Source organism: Brachypodium distachyon, chromosome 3 (assembly GCF_000005505.3).
Source record: "Brachypodium distachyon strain Bd21 chromosome 3, Brachypodium_distachyon_v3.0, whole genome shotgun sequence".
NCBI classification, from domain to species: domain Eukaryota; kingdom Viridiplantae; phylum Streptophyta; class Magnoliopsida; order Poales; family Poaceae; genus Brachypodium; species Brachypodium distachyon.
The window spans coordinates 46,274,202-46,294,214 of record NC_016133.3 but is presented as its reverse complement, the minus strand read 5'-3'; the positions used below and the strand labels follow the sequence as shown (position 1 = coordinate 46,294,214).

At 50.6% G+C, this 20,013-nt stretch overlaps 1 protein-coding gene across 1 annotated transcript; it reads right to left on the bottom strand.

Moving 5' to 3' along the window:
* Positions 1–15,659: 15,659 nt before the first annotated feature.
* On the bottom strand, positions 15,660–18,597 carry LOC100838319 (inositol polyphosphate multikinase IPK2). Its single transcript, XM_003574998.4, has 2 exons — positions 17,596–18,597; positions 15,660–15,944 (listed from the first exon to the last, which is right to left on the bottom strand). The coding sequence occupies exon 1, from the start codon at positions 18,502–18,504 to the stop codon at positions 17,629–17,631; it is 876 nt and encodes a 291-aa protein (XP_003575046.1). The 5' UTR covers positions 18,505–18,597; the 3' UTR covers positions 15,660–15,944; positions 17,596–17,628.
* Positions 18,598–20,013: the final 1,416 nt, after the last annotated feature.

The following is a 20,013-nucleotide window of genomic DNA, read 5'->3' as shown; positions in this document are numbered from 1 at the left end:
GCCGACCAAGCTCCACTCTAGAATCGCGTCGCCGGCTGAGATCCACTTCGAATTCCGCCGCTGGCCGAGCTCCTCCTCAAAACCAGCCGCCGGCCAATTTCTCTACAAATCCCGCCGCCGGCAGCCATCTACTGCTCCTCCTCATCCCCCAAGCTCCGCCCCACCTCGCAGCAGCGTCGCCCTGGCAGAGGAGCCTCGGCACCGCTCGCTCGCCTTGCCTCTCCGATCCGCTCGCCGGCTGCCGCCGCCCGCATGCAGCAGATCCAAACAGGCCGATGCAGAGCAGACTCGCAGCCCCCGTGCATGCATCCAGCGTGCTGTATCCTGGCTGCGATGCAGTCGCTGGGTCTCAGGGAAACCAAACACGCCCTATATGTCCAGATCTAGCCGTTGGGAAATGAATCCATTGATGCCGGCCGCATTGATGCCTCTTGTCGAGTTTCACGGTCAGCTAGGTAGTACTCCACACACGAGAGCTACTATATGGTCACTAGCTAGCTAGTCTGTGGCCCATGCAGGCATGCATGCATAGTAGCTAGATAAACGAAATGATTTCACCTGCAAATTATCAGACCGGGGCTATCTAGCTAGTACTCCTATACTCGTGCGTATACGTCCAACGGCCGGCACTATGCAGGCGTACGTGCATATGCAATTGCATGAGTCCAAATTAAGCAAGTCGATCACGTACATATACTCGATCCTTCCACGTACGATGGCTCCAAATCAATTCGAAAAAGCCAAATAATGCACGTATGCACACGAGTCACCTTCATAATGCCCTAGTGGAAGGTGCACGGCGAAGGAGGAAGACAACTCGGCCCCGCCGGTCAATATATACACAGTTTCTGTCAATCATGTACGTCCGGACGACTTCTGTACGCGTCACAATTGTGTGCTAGCTCTAGCTCGGTTTATCCTCTAAATTTGGTGGGAAAATTCGGGCCACCCTGGGCGGTGATGCGTCAATTGCTGCAGAGGAGAATCAGATGCATCTACACTTACGCATGGGCGGGCGTACATGCACGGCGCCAAGCATCGATCCAAAAGCTAGTCTCCAACGAATCTTATCCATCTATGGGTTCTCATTTCTAACTTCCAAGGATATGTGGATAACGTACGTAACCGGCGTGTGCACGGGGTCTTTGGCTTGTTCGAACGCGCGACAAGTCGGCTAATTAAGATATGTGAGTGCATGATAGCTAGAGAGAGACGTGCTTCGTCGTTTACAAATAGCCAAACCGCCGGCCGATTCCCTCAATTTCCTGGTCACGTTTTTCTTTTTTTAGGGGATCCCAGTCACTTTGTGCGGTCGACGATAATGTGCAAGAGGAGAATGCCAACATCCTTTGGTTAGGAAATGATGACGAAGATGGCCAACGGAAATTGGGTCCCGCTATACCACGCTCCTCGACTTCAGATGGGCCGACCACAGGCGCAGCCTACTTGTAGATGGGCCTAAGTCCGTCTCTACATTCTACGAGTAAGAAGAGACTTCCCTAAAAAAAACTTGTTTAAAGAGACTTATTATTATCTGTTACTGCCATTGTTTGCCTGGTAAATTTCTTAATCATCATTGTTTTCTAGCTGACATAGACATGTACTACTCCCTCCGATTCATATTAAGTGTGTCTTGGATTTAATCAAAGTTGTGCTAACTTTGTACTAAATTCAAGTCACTTAACTTTATACTAAATTCAAGACATTTATTATGGATCAGAGGGAGCGTTAGTATATTACACTACTTACACATAGGTTGTTAGAAAGACATGATTAATCAACTCCTTACCCAGTATATCTAGAAAAGTAGAAGTAATCAATCGCACAACCCCTAGAAGTACAGATATTGAGCTAAATTTGTTTGTTTGTGTTGTTGTTGTTGTCGAACAACACTCAGAGTATGGGGTACCAATGCTCGATGGCAACGCGTAAAGTAAGTGGGCGTATACGACAGCCTTATGGCGAAGGTTGTCGTATACTTGGATAATATTGACACGACGATATTTTTGAATAGGTTCGGTTGACCCTGCAGGTGCGACTTAATCCTATTTAGGAAAACTTCGAGGGGGTTGATAGCACGGCGCTTGGGCCGAATGGGTCTTCCCAATTCATCTTTAGCGAGAGATTCTTCGGGACCGTCTCGTACTTAGACCGAACGGGTCATTCCAAGTATCGAGGTTAGGATACCCTCGGGATTCTAACCCAACCCTTTCTAGATCGAGCCCGTGCTAACCTTAATTAACACAGAGCCTCAAGACTAGAGAACCCAAGAGGGTTTCCTCGAGCCCGAGCCGACCTTAGTCGAGAACGGAGCCTCGAGAGCTAACGCTAAAGGGAGCACTCTAGCCCTATCTCCTTGAGTTTATTCAAGTTGGGGTGAATGTTTACATCCCACCCATGAGGGTGGTAGTTATAGGCTAGGGCTACACGATAAATGACCATGACCACCCATGAGTCAATTAATATGGGACGGAGGGAGTAGAAGATTATGACTAATCGAGCTTAGCTTAGCACTTTATACTTCCACGGCCCGTAAATAAAACAGCGAAAACTAAAGTTGAAAGGTCGTCACAGTATGTCACGTTTGGTACTATTGTTGCTCTCGACAACAGTTTGAGTAAGAGGTGCAAAAACTCGATGGCACAAGTGCGAGTATGAAAGTAGGGCGTGTACGCCGGCCTTATAGCGAAGGTCGTCATACACTAGGACAAGTTGACACGTCGATATTTTTTGAATAGGTTCGGTCGATCCTGCGGGTGTGACCTAGTCCTATGTTAGGAGAGCCTTCGAGGGGATCGTTAGCCAAAGCGTTTCGGGTCGATCGAGACTCCCCGAATCACTTAGCGAGAGGTCGAATGGGGCCGCCTCGTACTTGTGCCGAACGATACTTCCCAAATAGCGAGGTCGAGATACCCTTTGGACTCTAACCCGATTCCATCTCCTTCGGGCTCGGGCCGAACGAGGCTTCCCGAAATCCCGAAACTAGAGCTCCTCTCAAAGAGCCTCTCTAACCCTCTCCCCTTGAGTTTATTCAAGTGAGATTGAATGGTACATGCCCCCATGGGGGGTAGTTATAGCCTAGGAGTCCATGAAAAAATACCATGGTACCCTCGGGGGAGAGAGAAAAGTGGGAGCAAAATGGCAAAAGTAGCCTCTTGGTTCATAACTTTTGTGCACCAAGTGGGAAAAGTGGGGCTTGATCCATGGTCCACCATGGACTAAGGGCCCCCTCCTCACACCTTTCTTGTCCCCTACTCAAGCTCAATTTTCCCTTTGACCATGGCATGAGAGGCTTGACTTGTTCACTTGTCCTCCCTTGCATGTAGGATTGACCATGCCACGTTGGCGCCTTGACTTGTGTTGAGAAATGTTGACTCACTCGTCGCCACGTAGGATTTACGACCCGGCCCATATAAGGGTTTTATTTTACTACAATAGTAGCCCACTTGAGCGGGAGGCATTATGAATGCCTTCGGGTCAATCGTCGTGAGAGACTCCTGAGTTCTTCCCTTCATGAGAGGCCGAGGTACTTTGGTAGCTTTCCTGCAAAAAAGGAGCCTTGGAGGTGTTTCAGGGAAATTCCATGCCTTCGGCGATCTTCTTTGAGAGAGATCGAATTTCGGGGGGTATTTTAGCAAAAACCGAGACCCTAAGGGTCTCTCTGCGAGAAAACCGGTGTCCCGAAGGACCATTTTGCGAAAATCAGGGACCCCGAGGGTCTCCTCGAAATTCCTGAGGACTCATCCGTAATTTCCACGAATTTTTGTGCTTCTCCGCAACTCTTCCGAACTCAGTCGGCCGCGTCCGCCAGCTGGGCTAGCCACGCGCGCATGGGCGCGAACTGGGCCGTTTTCAGGTGAGCAGGCTTCCTTCCCTTTCTTCTTTCCTCTTTTTTTTTACCTGGGCTGATTTTGGGCCGCTTTCGGGCCGCGGCCCAGCCGGGCCCTGTACCGGTTCGCTGGGCGTTATGGAGATCGGACGGCTGGGAGGGATCCTCAGCCCTAGATCGGACGGCTGGGAGGTCTTCTTCCTCCTCGGTACGGGAGGGAGGGACCGTTGCCTCCTTTCGCCTTTAGCAGGCGCCCGATCGTCATTGGAGGTGACGCCGGCGAGGCTGGGACGCCGGGCCCACGGGGGAGGCGCCCTCCTTTGGCTAGGCCAGCCCCCTTTTGGGGAAAGGGGATGCTCCCCTTGCCCGTTCTTCCCCCTCTTTGTCTTGTTGCACTCTGACCAAGGACGGCGAGGTGTCGACCTCGGATTGGCCGGCGCGGATGCCAAGGACGCCCTTGGGGGCCTATAAAATGGAACCAGGGGTTCATGGGGGAGCTCCACACCGGCCTTGTCTGATTTCTCCGGCGCCGAAGCCTCGTTCGGCGGCGTCCGAGACTTCTGCGGGGCTTGGTGTTCTAGGGAGCTTCATAGGTGCTTAGCCACCTCTTTGTTGTCACGGCAATCGTCTTGGCCGCCGAAGAGCCACTGCGGAGGCTCGTCGTCGTTGAGGCTTCGTGGGGACGAGGTGTGCGTGCGAGGCCACTTGGAGCGAGGTGTAGGCGTTGCCTTCAAGTCTTCCCGGGAGACCGCCACTGCCGGCCAAGCCTTCCCTGCTCGTGTGAAGGTGAGAGAGGCGACGCCACGTCGGTCGTGGCGCGTTTGGGCTTCGGTAGGCCCTTCGGGCATTTCGTCGAGCGCCTTTGGTGCGAGTCATGGCGGTCTTCGAGTGACGGAGCGTCGGGGCGCTTGGCGCGGCGGGCATGGTCAGGACGTGGGCAGGGCGCGCCGGGGCTTCATCACGGGTCGAGCTTGCCTGTCGTTCGTGCTCCGGACATGGGCGGCACGCACGGGAGCGAGCTTGGAGTCGGCCGGCACGGTGCGGGCGCGCGGCCATGGTTGACGCGTTGCCAGGGCGTGCGCGCGGGGTGGCTGTACGCGCACTCGGAGCGGGTAGGCCCGACGCAGCACAGGCACGGTGCACGGGAGTGCGCGTTGAGCGGCACGGGTGCGCGGAGTGAGGCGCGTAGGCGCGGCCGTTGTGTCGCTAGGGCGCATGTGCATGGCGCTCAGGAGCACGCACGGGCGGGTGAGTGTCGCGCGGCAAGGTGTGGACGCGCACGGTGCGATGCGCGGGGGCGCGAGTGGCGTGTGGCATTACGCCGAACATCTGGAGGGCGTGGCGTTAGTCTGCCCACCCTGTGCCTTCCTTTTTTTTTGCAGTGGGCGGGCCGAGGCCTTTGGCCCGAGAGGCTTGGCCTGTCTTTTTTATCCCCACGGGCCGAGCGGCGCAGGAAGCTTGGCTTCCCCTTTTTTGCTAGTCTCTTTGAGACTCCCATATTCCCATAACCATTGTCGAATTTTTGTTCGTGTAGGCGAGATGGCGGGACCCGAAGCCGAGCTCACGACCGAGAGGGGGCCTTCCAAAGGGTGCGCGGCAGAGCGAGCGGCAAGCCAGCCGCCGAGGAAGAAGAAGGTCGCCTTTCGTCCGCGTGGGGATCCTCCGGTGGTCCCGACGGATCCGATGGAGGCCGGTTGGGCTCAGACTTCCTTCTCCCGTCTTCGGCGAGTCCCGAGGACCTTGTTCAGCTGGAGGAGGCGGGATACTTCCCCAAGGAGGATGGTATCTTGCCCGATGGGCAGGAGTTCAAGCTCGACCACAAGCGGCGTCTAGGGTGCATCGTGGTGTTTTCGGCTTGGTTCCATGCCGGCTTGTGTGTGCCCGTCCACCCCTTCCTGCTGGAGTTCTTGGAGACGTATGGCATCGAGTTGGCCCAGCTCCAACCTTCGGCGGTCGTGAAGTTGAACGTGTTCCGCTGGCTGTGCGAGACGGCGCTTCAATAGGAGCCTTCGATGAAGTTTCTGCTGTTCTACTTCACCGTGGAGGTGAGAGAGTCGCTCACTCCTGACGGCTTTACCCTAAGCGCCTTTGGTTCGGTGAACCTAAGGCTTCGTTCCGGCTTTGGAGACGACTTTCTTCTCATGCCGGGGAGGAGCACGATGAAGTTGTTTGACAAGTGGGAGTACCAGTGGTTTTTCCTTCGGGCTTCGAAGACGCGTCTTCGACACTCAGGTGATCTTCCTCGACACTCGGGGGCTGGAGGCCTCAAGGAGGTGCCTCACCCAGGCGAGCTTCGGTCGACCGACCTTTGTAAGGTGACCAAGATCAAGGAGGTGTCCGCTAAGAGGAGCTTTCACGACCTTATGGAGGAGATGGTGATGGGGGGCGCTTCATGATGAGGAGCCGCCCGAGGTCCGAGCTTGGGATTCCTCGGTCTTTTCGCCCTCCGCAGTCCGTCACCGCGCGTGACTGTCGCTCCCTTTTTCCTTTCGGGCCTTGGTTGTTTTTCCCTTGCGATGGTACTTAAAAACTTTGGCTTGTCTCTTTTCAGCGACGTTTTCCGAGGAGAGGGCGGCTCTGTGGGCCGCGTAGCTGATAGGCACGTATGGTAGGCCGGAGCACCGTGGCTACGAGACCAAGATCAGCGGCAGGGGATGTCACAATATCATCGCGAAGTGCTTCGGGAAGATAGTGCCAATGCGACAGGATCCGAAGTTCAGGCGCCTCCTTCGAGTGGGCGATCGCTATTCCCGCTTAGCGACACCGTCGATGCTGGCAGTCGGGTCCAAGTTGCGGGACACTTGCGGGAAGGTGAAGACGGGGACGGCGGTGTTGGGCTTGGCGATGTCTGTTTCATCGGTCCCCAAGATACCTCGTCCGTCGAGTGGATGCAAGAGGAAGGCTCCCCTGACTCCTTCCCCTTCTTACGACTACGCCCCAGCGGATTCGGCGGATCCCGTCATGGGTGAGTCGAGGTCTACTTTGAGGGTGTCCTTGGACCTACACATGAAGGGTAAGATTGGACTTGAGCACGTGCTTCCTCCTTTGAGCCACGAGGTTGAGGCTTTCACTCGCGAGACAGGGCTTCGGCTGCGGGAGCGACTCGGTGGTGGAGTTGTTGACCGGAGCCAGTGGTGCGGGTTTCCCGGTGTTCTCCATCGGTCGCGAGCGTCCCGAGGAGGAAGCTGTGCCTTTCTCTTTGGCTACGTCGCTCTTCTTTGAAGATTCTGACATGGTTTCCTTGGTTTGTTTTCTGGTGCGAGGGTCGCGGCTCCCGAGGTTCCCGAGGGCGAGCCCCCAACTCAGGGACGAAGAGCTTCCGACGACCGAGGATGGGGTGAGAGACCCTCTCGTGACACTAGAGCTGGTGAGCGTCCGTGACATGTCTCCCACGGTCCTTCGGTGTTGCTTTTGGTCTAACTCCGTCTTCATTGTAGGTGAGGGGTTTGGTCGAGGGCGTGGGCGCCCTTCCTGCCCTCAAGACTCAGGTGGGGGCGCTTTCTGCCGCTTTGGACGTGGAGATGTCCAAGTCTACCCTTGCTTTCAGCGAGTTGGCTTCGGAGAGGGTGCGGCGCGAGGCCGTGGAGGCCGAGCTTTCCCGCGTTTCCGCGGAGCTCGAGGCCATGGAGGCCAAGGCTCGGCTCGCTGAGGAGCGTCAAGCGGACAAGATTGCGAAGACTCGTCGAGTTGAGGAGGACTTGGTGGTGGCCAACCTTGATAGGGAGCACGCTCGAGCGGAGGCTGCTTCCTTCAAGGTGGAGTTGGCTGCAGCGAGTGACGGCTCGATGCTCGCTCCTCGTGCTCGCCCTCCTTCGGATCGTCGTCCCGAGGTGGTTTCGCTTTTACTTGCTCAGGACACTGAGATTCGGGAGGACACTGAGATTCGGGAGACGCTGACTTGCTTGAGGAGCGTTTCCCAGCCGGACCTTCCTCCATGTCACAAGGTGGATGAGGTGAGCAGGGTGCTTCCTTCTTGAAGAAGTGCCTCCTGAGTATGGGTGCTCGACTTGTTTCGTCGGCGGTTGCGGCAATCCTGGACGGCGGTGCCGGGATGAGCGGGCTTGAGGGTGAGATGTCTCACGGGGCAAAGAAGTTTCTGGCTGACCAGGGTGCTCCTCTTCGTGCTCGGGCTCGACGATTCGTGCGTTGCCTTGAGCCCGCTCTTCAGGAGGGTGATGGTGAGGCATGAGCCTCGTCGCCCTCAAAGGTGGTGATGTACCTCAGCTGCTTACTTATGCGATGTTGCATATCTCCACTTGACTTAGCCTCATGGTTAGCATGTTTAGGCTTTTGGTCGTAGAGGTTGTAAGGCGGCTTTTTTGTTGTGTTTCATGCTTTACTGTGTAGTCAACATTATCGGAAATGTTAACTTAGCTCAACATGTATTTCTCATGTTTCACCATGTAGTCGACATTATTGGAAATGTTAACTTAGCTCAGCATGTATTGCTCAACATGTGTTTCTCGGAGTACTATATTTCCTTCTTGTGAAGTACTATATTTCCTCAGTTTATACAGCTCGCGATCGTTCGCTATGATTACACTTTTGTGTCATCAATTGTTGTCGTCGTTGGGACACGAATTGGCTTCGGTGCTTTAGGCCATGGTTACGAGCCATGGGTCCTAGTACCCTTGTGAGGGTCGCTATCGATATGCCGGTAGTGATCCGGACATTTCGACCTGCCGTTCGGAAAATTTCATGCGGAATTTTCCCTCTTCGGACTTCAGGAAGCTATGCTTTCCCACGATTATTATGGAGTCTTAACCCGGTTACTATCATGCAGGCCCGAGGTAAGTAAGCTCATGCATAACTCGCTTATTTACGGTTCCCCTTAAATGCGTTTTAAGGAGCTTCCGGCCCTCGTGGGACTTGGTTCTACTTGGTGGATGGCCTCGAGGCACGCTAGGATCCACAAAGGAACAAGTTGCTAGTAGCGACCTATGTCCATGGACATTTTTAGAGGAAGCTCGGGCCAACGGAGGCCTTTCTGCGCTCCTTGATGAGCGGCACAGGGGCAGCGGCTCTTTTACGATGATGAGTCGTGTGACTATCTCGTGTCACTCTTAATTTTTCCTCAAGGACTTGCTTTATTGATCCTTACTTCCTTGTCTCAAGGTATGACCCGATGGGCACTTACAAGCCTTATGTAGACGCGGCCTCGTTGGTGCTTACGATCCCTCGAAGTTTCGTACGAAAAAGGCCGGTTGGGCGCTGATGATCTCCTTTTGGGAGCAGCAAGGATTGTCCTTGAAGGTCCTCCTTAGGCGTAGAAACGCCGGAGCTTGTTTCTTTTGCAGGCATGGACAAGGTTTTGCCCTTTCATATTCACGAGGTGGTATGCACCATTTTCCAATACTGCGGCGATGCGGTATGGTCCATCCCATTTAGGGTCGAGTTTGCGCTGGAGCTTTGGTCGACATTCTTTTTCAGCACGAGATGTCTTTCGAAGAAGGCTCGTTCCCGCACTCTTGTGTTGTAGAAGCGTATGGCGCTTTGCTCGTAGACGGCGTGCCTCATGAGGGCTTTGTCACGAGCTTGTTCCACAAGATCGACGGCCGTTTTGTGATGCTCTTATTTTCGATGAAGACAATTGGGGTGGATTCTTGGAGCCTTTTGACCCGAGGTGAGCGGAACTCGACCTCGGCGGGAAGAACTGTTTCGGCTCCACACACCAAAGAGAATGGTGTTCGGCCCGTGGAACGGCTTACGGAGGTGCGTATGCCCCAAACCACGCTAGCGAGTTCATCTCCCCATGCTCCCCTTGCTTTGCTAACCGTGTGCTCTATCCTTCGGCGGAGTCCTTGGAGAATTAGTCCATTTGCCCTTTCGCATGCGCCGTTGCTTTTGGGGTAAGCTACGGATGCGAAGTGCAGCTTGATCTCAAGGCATTCACAGAATTTGATGAATTCCGCATAGTCGAACTGTTTGCCGTTATTCACGGCTAGCTCTGGCAGGACGCCATATCGGCATATGAAGTTTTCCCAGAAATTTTTTTGGATGGCCTATGACGTGATCTTGCCAAGCGGCGTTGCTTCTATCCATTTGGAGACGTAATCAATCGTCACCACGAGGTACTTGCAGCCCCCGTTGCATGTGGGGAAAGGCCTGAGAAGGTTCATTCCCCAGCGTGCAAATGGCCATGTTATCGGGATGTTCTTCAGGAAAGTCACGGGCGCATGGATTGACTTAGTCATTTTCTGGCAAGCTTCGCATTTCCGCAATATGGTGATTGCGTCTTGCACCATGGTGGGCCAATAGAATCCCTGACGTAGGGCTTTTGCCGTGGTGGCTCTTGGCGCAAGATGGTGGCCGCATATTCCTGACTGGATTTCCATGAGGAGCTCGGCTCCTCGGTCAGGAGTTATGCATTTAAGCAATGCGGCCGCTCCTTTCTTGTATAGGATGCCGTCGAGGAGGACGCACATCTTGGCTTTTTCTAGTAGAGTTTTGGTGCTTGGGCCTTCCGTTTCTTCGTCCACCTCGCCTTTGAAGGCGCGGATAATCGGTGTCATCCAAGAGGGTGGAGTGTCGATGACCATGCTGGTCTTTGAAGCCTCGTCAAGGGCGTCGGCTTCTTCCTTTATGGATGGGGCGCGAATTACTTCGAAGAATGCACCGGGTGGCAGTGGTTCTTTAGAACCGGCCGTTCGGGCTAACCTGTCGGCCGGGTGATTTTCTCCTCGTGGAATGCGTCGCGCCTCCATGCCCAGGAAATACCGTTCCATCTTGCGAACTTCTTCGATGTATTTCTTCATCCTTTCATCAAGGCATTGATATGACTTGTCCATTTGGTTTATAACCGGTTGGGAGTCTCTTTGGATGAGAAGGCATCGAACTCCCATGGCCTTGGCCAATCGAAGTCCGAGAAGTAGCGCCTCATATTCTGCCATATTGTTGGTGGCATTGAAGTCAAGATGGGCGGCGTACTCCAAGATCTTGCCTTTGGGGCTGATGAGTATGACTCCAGTCCCCGCACCATCGAGGCGCTTAGAGCCATCGAACCTCATTATCCAATGTGGTTCAAGGGGTTCGGTCTTGGATGTGATTCTTCAGGCGCGACTAGTGGAGCGTGCCACTCGGCTACGAAGTCAGGCAGGACTTGGGATTTTTTGGCCATTCTCGCCGTGAGTTCCAACGAGAAAGGAGCCAATTTCGTTGCCCATTTGGCGATTCTTCCGGTGGCCTCCTTGTTGCCGAAGATTTCCTTGAGTGGGAAGGTAGTTGGCACCATGATGGTGTGGCCCATGAAGTAATGACGGAGCTTTCGAGAGGGCATGAGGAGGGCGTACGCGATCTTCTCGATCTGGATGTATTGACCCTTTGCTCCTCCTCCCAAAGCCTCGCTCACGTAGTATACCGGGTGTTGTGACCCATCTTCTTCCTTCACGAGTGCTCCACTTCGGCGACCGGGGTCGCGGCAAGGTACAGGAGCAAAGGCTCTCCCTGCTTTGGGCTCGTGAGAAGTGGAGGGGTCGACAAATAGGTCTTGAACTCTTCGAAGGCCACACTATAAAGAGTCGTAGGAAAATCCGTACTATAAAGAGGGAGTCCATTTGGGAACGCTTTGTGTGAATCAACTTCACGTACACAAATCTACTAAATTGCACCCACATAAAGCCTAAACCCAGTTTTGAGTTGAGAGTTGTCGTTATCCTGCTTTGCCTGTCAGACTTTTTTCAGAGATAGCTGGTATACCGCCTAATTAGCCGGAGGTTCTGGTGGGCGGAAGTTCTGCCCTGGTACCGGTCTGGTACTGAAACGCTACTGAAATCCTACTGCGTATAGCGGTAGGAGACCGGTAGCAGGGCGGAAGTTCTACCCCCTAGAACTTCCGGTCCACTACTAGCCTGGTACTGGTGTTACTGAAATGTGTCCTAACGGCTGGATTTTGATGGGGTATAAAAGGGGCTTCGTCCCCAACGGGTTTCCTTGACCGAGTACACCTAGTTCATCTTCATTCTCTCACTCAAGAACACCAAGAGCTTCAAATCTCGAGATCTCTCTCCCTACTGCATCCCCCAAGCCAACACTTTGAGGAAGGGTTGAGAAGAGCTCGATCTAGGGTTTCACCAAATCAAAAGTTGATTCCCCTCGTTTTCCTTGGTGGATTTTGTTACTTTTGGGATTTTGGGATCCCTACCCGAAAGGTGTCTCTTCAAGCACTCCAATCTTGTGAGGAGTTGTTTGAGGATTTGGGAAGGAGCCTTCAATTTAGTTATGGATTCGTGCCCTTCCCCTTGTTTGTAAAGGTTTGGCGTTCACCTTCAAGGAAGCCATTAGTGGAACTCACCTCTCCTTTGTGGTGTTGTGAGACCTCATCCCACCTTTGTGGTGTGGTGAGTTGGAGAATAGAGTGAGCCTTCGTGGCGTCTCTCCCTCTTTGGAAGAGCACTCCTCAAAACGGAGACGTGCACCGATCCCAATAGGTGGAACTCCGGTGAAATCTTCGTCTTCCCGTGTGGTATCATACTTGCCCCTTTACTTACTTGTTTTACTTCATTGCCTATACTTTGCTTTGGTTAGTGCTTCGGCTATTGCACTTCATACTAGGGTTGCATTCCTTTTAGAGAATTTAGTGAACCCTGGGATTAAGTGTTTGTATCTTTCAAGAAAAGAAAATTAAAAAGTAAAATTTGTTTGTCGCTTATTCACCCCCCCCTCTAGTCGACCATACCGATCTTTCAGCGAGGTCCTCCCTCGTCGCTTTCGTTGCTAGATGGGTCGCTTGGAGAATGATCTCGGCATTTTCTTGGAGGGTCGGAGCGTCGACGGGAATTCCTTTCGCCACCCGCACGGGCTCCGAATTCCGCCACTTGCTCGTTCCCATGCACGCTGGGGTCTCGTTCCCCGCGAGGCGTAGCTTGAGGTGGTACCTGGTTGCCACCTTGCTCGACCCCGACGGGGGAAGCAAGGGGCGCTTGCGGGGCACTCGCAAAGCGAGGTTGATGTTGAGCGTGTGCGACTTGGAGAGCGCCTTGCGGCGGAAGCCCCAATAAGGATGATACGAAGGAGCTCCATGTGCGATCGCGGCGAGCGCCAGTGGAGGTAATCCTGGGTTGGAGGGCTCGTAGGCTGGGATTCCTTGGTTTTCCGGCGTAGATCCTCCTGACGCCACATTGTTTCGTCTTGTAGGTTCCGAGGGAAGGGTCACTACCGGTTGTAGGGAAGGTGGCGCGAAGCCCATCGAGCGAGGCATGCCGAGTTCCGTGTCCCCTGCGGGGGTGGCAACCGTAGGCAGCTCGCCGATCCTTGCCACCACGTTGGTGAGTGTCGAGGGACTGCCTACGACGGTTTCGAGCACCTCGGTTCCTTCCGGGACGGCCAGTAGCAAAGGGGCGACCGCGACTTCCGTCGTAGCGACCATGCTGGCGGCGACGTCCGGGTTGGTGAGGACTCCTTTTTCCTCGGGAGCCTCGAGGCACTTGCTTTCTTCGTTTGCAACTGTATACACTTCACGGCAAGTTGGGGACCCGATGAAGTAGGCTTCGTCGGGGCCATTAAATCTTGAATTGCGGCGAGGGTTCCTCACGGTTGGCGCCACTGTTGTTGTTCTCGACAACAGTTAGAGTAAGGGGTGCCAAAGCTCGATGGCACAAGTGCGAGTATAAAAGTAGGGCATGTACGCCGGCCTTATAGCGAAGGTCGCCGTACACTTGGACAAGTTTACACGTCGATATTTTTTTAATAAGTTCGGTCGACCCTGCGGGTGTAACCTAGTCCTATGTTAGGAGAGGCTTTGAGAGGATCGTTAACCAAATCGTTTCGGGTCGATCGAGGCTCCCCGAATCACTTAGCGAGAGGTCGAAAGGGCCGCCTCGTACTTGGGCTGGACGAGGCTTCCCAAGTAGCGAGGTCGAGATACCATTAGGACTCTAACCCGATTCCCTCTCCTTCGGGCTCAGGCCGAACGAGGCTTCCCGAGATTCCGAAACTAGAGCTCCTCTCAAAGAGGCTCTCTAGCGCTCTCCCCTTGAGTTTATTCAAGTGAGAGTGAATGGTACATGCTCCCATGGAGGGTATTTTTAGCCTAGGGGTACATGACAAAAGACCATGTCTACATTTGGGGGAGAGAGAAAAGTGAGGGCAAAATGGTAAAAATAGTCTCTTGGTCCATAGCTTTTGTGTGCACCAAGTGGAAAAAGTGAGGCTTGATGCATGGTCCACCATGGACTAAGGGCCCCTTCCTCACACTTTTCTTGCCCCTATTCAAGCTCAATTTTTTTTTTGACCATGACATGAGAGGCTTGACTTGTTGACTTGTCTTCCCTTGCCATGTAGGATTGACCATACCATGTTGGCGCCTTAATTTGTGTTGAGAAATGTTGACTCAGTCGTCGCCACGTAGGATTTACGGTCCGGCCCATTAAAGGGTTTTATTTTGTTACAACAGGTACCATAAAAACAAGTTTTGACTTAACTACCACTAATCATAATATGTTTGACTTAACTACCACTAATCATAATATGTGGGGCCTATGCACGCTTTAAACCACTTTGATTATATATTATCATCCCATCACATATACCACAGTATATTCATGTATCTAGCAAAAAATGACCATATTGTTTGATTTTTTAATATATTCAAAACAATGCATGTATTTTAAAATAATGCTCATATATTTATTATAAAGATGTTCATCTTTCTCTTAAAACTGATCATCGGTACTAAAAAATGTTCACAAATTTTTAAACACATGTTCATTTGTCTCAGATTTGGTCCATCGAGTAAAGTTACACATGATGTCCCTGGAAAATTTCTGGCAGGGTCCGGGCACTCAATTTTGCCAGGTTTATGTCCTGGGTACCATCCAAACAAGCTCTATGATTTGCCTCTAGTGAGATTCCTCTGGCCACATTTCCAACAAGTTTTGAACCAGATGTAGAAAATTAACAATCGTAAACCGCCTCGTAAACCATTCTATCAAATAAAACCCTGCCTTATTTCATTTCGAAGTATGACAAGTTGACAACCTGTAAGATAAGTGAGAAGAAGTCCACATATCTCTTGTATTTTTGTACGGGCAAAACAATCATGTTTTGTGTGAAATTTTTCGGTGCTTGAAACAGTTTGGGAACTAAAAAACACCATCAAAACTGGGTTAAGGTTTTGGAGGTTGGTTTTGCTTCACGAAGTTCCAAGAAAAACGTGAAATCAATTCATAGGCGTAAGACATTCTACAATGGGAGCCAGGAAAACATACAATGTGATACTTTCGGAGTTTCCGACCTATAAGGCTAATAAAACAGGTTGGAGAGTTATAAGTTGTAAAACAACCCTGCAAACAAAGCTAGGGTTCAGGAGGAACAAATTTTAAGTTTAATGTGAGGAACAATCAGAAATAAATAGTTCGAATTCACTAATGTCTCCCAAAAGGCTAGGAGAAGAACTCAAGTTACCTTTATTATTTTAGTATGTGCTTGAGTTTCTAAGTTTAGTGTACAAGTGAACGTGGAAAAGCTAATGTGCTGGCAAACCATATTACTGTTACTCCCAGAACTCATCACAATAGAAGAACACGACACATATCTACCTTACCTTCAGCTGCAGATCCTATAGGAGGGGTACACAATGGTTTTTAGTTCCAAATTTTAACGCGCAGACCATGCAAATCGTAGTCAGGCAAGCTTGAAAGGGACGGGCTAAGGGCTTTCTCAAACATGGCCGTCAGTTGCTCAGGAGGCGGCGGGTCAGAGATTTCAGAAACACACGACGTAAAATCTACTCCAGTACTCCACCTAAAGTTGACACTACTTTCTCCTAGTCTATTCAACGCACTCGCAAGGTACACTCATCCTTCGAATGCCATTGCCCAGCAGAAACAGTATATGATATGCACCATTTCCAGTTAATGAATCAACACGCCAGCATGCACCATTACCAGGTTAGACTCAATGGCCACCTTTGTTTTTCATTTCTTATTTTCTATCCAGAACCAATGTGCTGGAATCCCAAAGTTTTCTGTTTTTTCTTTTATGAAGAGATTTGTATTGAAAAAAGGTACATGTTGCAGTATGGTTGCCGTCGAGGCAGCCGTGACTTGTCTCCGCTTTCATCACCACCAAGTTGCTTTCTCTGATCATGGGCAGTTGGTAGTAAGGACAAGTAGTTCATCTGCAAGAATTTACCAATACATATTTAGTGATAACCCCACTATGAATAAAAACAGATTGATGTGATACGAAACAGCACAATTCTGGTAGCAATTGGGAAAAACTCATGTTTTTCTCACTCCCAATTCCCTTATATGTTGGTCTTGCTTAAGATCTAATATTTGCAGCGTCCATATGTTTCTCACTCGTTGTGAACCAAAATTTCCGGCACCATAAGGTTGCAAAACTGTTTTATGTGGTTAATTCTAGCTTCAACCCATCGATCATTAGTTCCTTCATTCACATAAGGTTATCTTCAAAGAGTGTACCAATAGCATACATCCTAAAAACACCTTAATCCATCATTAGTTCCTTAATTCACATGCTCTTGTTCAGACTTGCTTCAGTCTTTCTTTTGTCTCAAGAGATATTAACCACTGGATGCAGAAAATTGTCATGCAACTTATGTATATGGGAGGCATATAGACTAATCCAGCTAGCTCTACTGTAACTGTTAACTCAAGAAAACAATCCAAGAATTACACACAGTACATTCCACCTAAGCTTACAGTTGGAAATACCGTATTTTCCATTCCACGTGGAGTAGTAATGTTAAAGTATCGTGCTGGTCACTATTATATTGTCAACTAAATGTAAGCAATAGTTCACCACATAAGATGTCGTGACACAATAAATTGTCTTAGTACTAGTAATTACTAGAAAGTTAAGTATGTAATAAGCCAGACTTATAACATTCTAGTAGAAGTGTTATTGTGATCCTCGTTTTCCTATTCATCTGTTACAAGAAAATTAGGATCTACAAAGTGACCAAATAAACAGTCAACGTTACAAGAATGATAAATTTATCAAAGAGCGATTCATGTGGAATCATGCCTCCAAAATACGAAGTGTATGAGTGGAACGTAAGTGGAAAACCTCTTCTACTGAATATCATAGGTAGTAGCAAAGATTGCCAGCATATTGCCACTAAAGACGGCTCTACTCAAACTATCGCAACATTACAGAAATCACTGTAGTTTTTCCCTTACTGGTCAAGCTCCATAGGGCTTCTATTCCAGGGTATTGGTTAAGGGAACCCCGCCTTTATTAATGAAACCTTTCACTAACAATGGCAGCAAAAATTCCAGACCAATGAACTCAGACGCTTCAAAGTTTGAAGATATGAATTAATTCACCATCCTGATAGCGTTTGATTTTCTTTTCAAGCTTAACAAAATACTCAATAGTCAAGTATATATTGTACTCAGAGGCTGACAGCAAATATTTTTATCACAGTGTAACTTTAATGCTTATAGAGATGCCTGAAGGCCGTGCAAAATACCTCTAGCTTCTCTAGACACAGAACAAATTCTTTATTTGCAGAGTATGCATGGAATCGAACCTTTGTTCAGGTGATAATATTCTATTCTATTCTTTTCATGCTCGTGCAATCCGACCAATTGGTGACCAGTGACACCAGAATCGTTTCCTTTTTCTTTTATATTCTCCTACCATCGGTAGAGAACAAAGTGTAAGCCATGGGAAATTTTTCCGCTTCTACTTTATATCCTCCTTTTGATTACCGACTGGATGTTTACTATTGTCATCCATACCAAGAACAGAAACAGATCTAACGAAATGAAAAGAACAATAAACAATAAGCTTAGCTTTACCTTTTGTATCACCTCCCAAAAGCCAAAATCTCCTTATGAATGACCTGCAGGCGCCGTCCGAGACACCTCAGCGACAATGTCATCTATGAACTTGATGAGCGAGCAGAGCCCGCCCAAGAAGTTGTGATCAATCACTCCCTCGCTCTCGACCACATGTGCGAAGTCCACCAGCTTTACCCTTACCGCGCGGCCGACGCTGCCACCGGCCAGGGACGCCGCATTGGCATCGTAGCTCAATAGAACGGATGCCGAGTAGAAGTGGAACAGCGTCTGCTCCTCGAACCACGCCTTCAGCTCGCGCAGCTGCGCTAACACTCCGCCTTCACCTCCATATACTGCCGCGGCGAGTGCGCAGTCCAGACCGTCGCCGCCAACAGAGGACACGAAGCGGCGGAGGAAGCGACGGACACCGGGTATGTCCGTCCCCTTCAGCTCCGACCTGTCCGGCCGCCAAACGGCGCCGCCGGCGTCGGCGACCCGGATGCCGGAGACGCGGAAACCGAGGAGGACGCTAGTGGTTGCGCGGTCCTTGGCAAGGCACTTGGCGACGTAAGGCTCCGGCGCGCGCGGGGGCCACGTGCACGCGCCGATCTTGATGTCGGTGACGGAGGGCGCGGCGAGGCCATCGAGGATATCATCGAGGACGAGGTGAGGATGGGACTCACCGGGGCTCGCCGCGGTGGGGAGGCGGCGGGTGCCGTGGAAGCGCGGGAAGAAGGTGTCCCGGATGCGGGGCGGGACAGCGGGGTGGGCGGAGAAGGCCGTGTAGAAGGCGAGCTCTTGCTCGCCGCGGTCGAGGGCCTGGAGCGGCTTGTAGAAGAGGCCGGCACCGTCGACGAGCGGGCCCAGCTTGTTGACGGCCGCGCGGTGGCCGGCTACTTGGTGCTCCGGCGGACGGAGATCGGACATCGGGAGCGGTGGGTGGGTGGGTCGGGGGAGGGGGAGCTCTCAGAGTTGGAAAGCCAGGACAGTTGGAAATCTCAAGATCGACTTCCCCCAGCTCCCTGGGTGGATTTGGACCTTTCTCTTTTCTCTTTCTACTTTGCGAATTGCGAATTGACTTTTGCTCACCAGGCCAGGTTTTTCTTTTTCCATTGAGGGCTCCGCCAGCTTAGGCCACTCGGGCCGTGCCAGGCCGGCACAGCAAAGGCCCGTTGGTTCACCGGCCGTCACGGGCCCGACGAACATCCTGTGCTGGCGCGAGTTAGGCCCTTCCGCACGGCGCCAGAGGAGAGGAAGCTGTGAGCCCGAGTGTCTCGGTCGTAAAGTGGAATATGCATGTTTTAAACATGACACTCAAATTTTGCATGAATATGTCACTATCATTAGTTGACCGTTAAGTAAGAAATAATAAGACAATTTTGCATCAATGTACCACTCCCTCCGTTCCAATTTAAATGTCATTTTAGGTTTTTAAACTTTTCCTAAATTAAGTGTCGCAGCAATCTACTCCATGACTGAGTATTTTTTTTTGGCATTAACAGCTTTTTCTCTCTCACAGCTGTTCAAGGTTTGCATGCAGCAATTTAAAGCAATGATTAGTGCTAACGCGTGCCGTAGTTAATGGCCAAGCAACATTAAAGAGTAAGCATGTCAAAAATCGCATGTGGCTGCATGCAACGATTAAGCCCGTAATTACGACCAATGCCAGCAACCTATTTTCTTTTTCCTTTTTGTTTTTTTTCCGACTAGTGGATCTTGGGGTATTTCGGTCAATATGAAATTGACTTAACGGTCAACTAGCGGTCAACTAACGGTAGTGGCATATTTATATCCCATGCAAAATTTGAGTGGTATATTTGGAACAGGCAAATTCTTAGTGGCATTTGAGCATACGGACAAATTCTCAGTGGCAACTATGAAATTCTCTCTAAAAGAAAGGAAAACGCTGTGAGGGCACGTCCCTTAAAAAAAACTGTGAGGGCGTGTTTTTATATAAGGTTTTTGTGAAATGAAGTGAGTATATACTACTAAACATAATCACATTGACGCGTGTTTGGGCTAAAGCTACTATTAAGTGACAAAAATTATCTTGACAAATTTGTAGTTAAACAATTCATCAATTAAGAATTTAAGACACAAATATTTTGTCTTCCAATTGTAGAAATTTAGAAACAAAATGTAGATTTGTGGCATAGTATTATTCTCCTTTGCATTCCTTTCTTTATGTCCACAACCGTAATCCAAAGAACATAACAGAAACAAAGAAAGTTTTAGTGTGGGCAGTGTGGCAGTGCCGCAGCCTGCATTCCTCTTCTTTCTGTCCACCACCGTAGTCTGAAAGAGCCAGTCAATCGATCTCACGAGCGGTCCACACGGCGACTCCCAGGCCCGAGAGGCACTCCAGACGGCCCAACTCTCCCAAATCAGGTTTTCCTACCTTGTTTTTCTTCGTCAATTCGCTTAATACATGGTTGA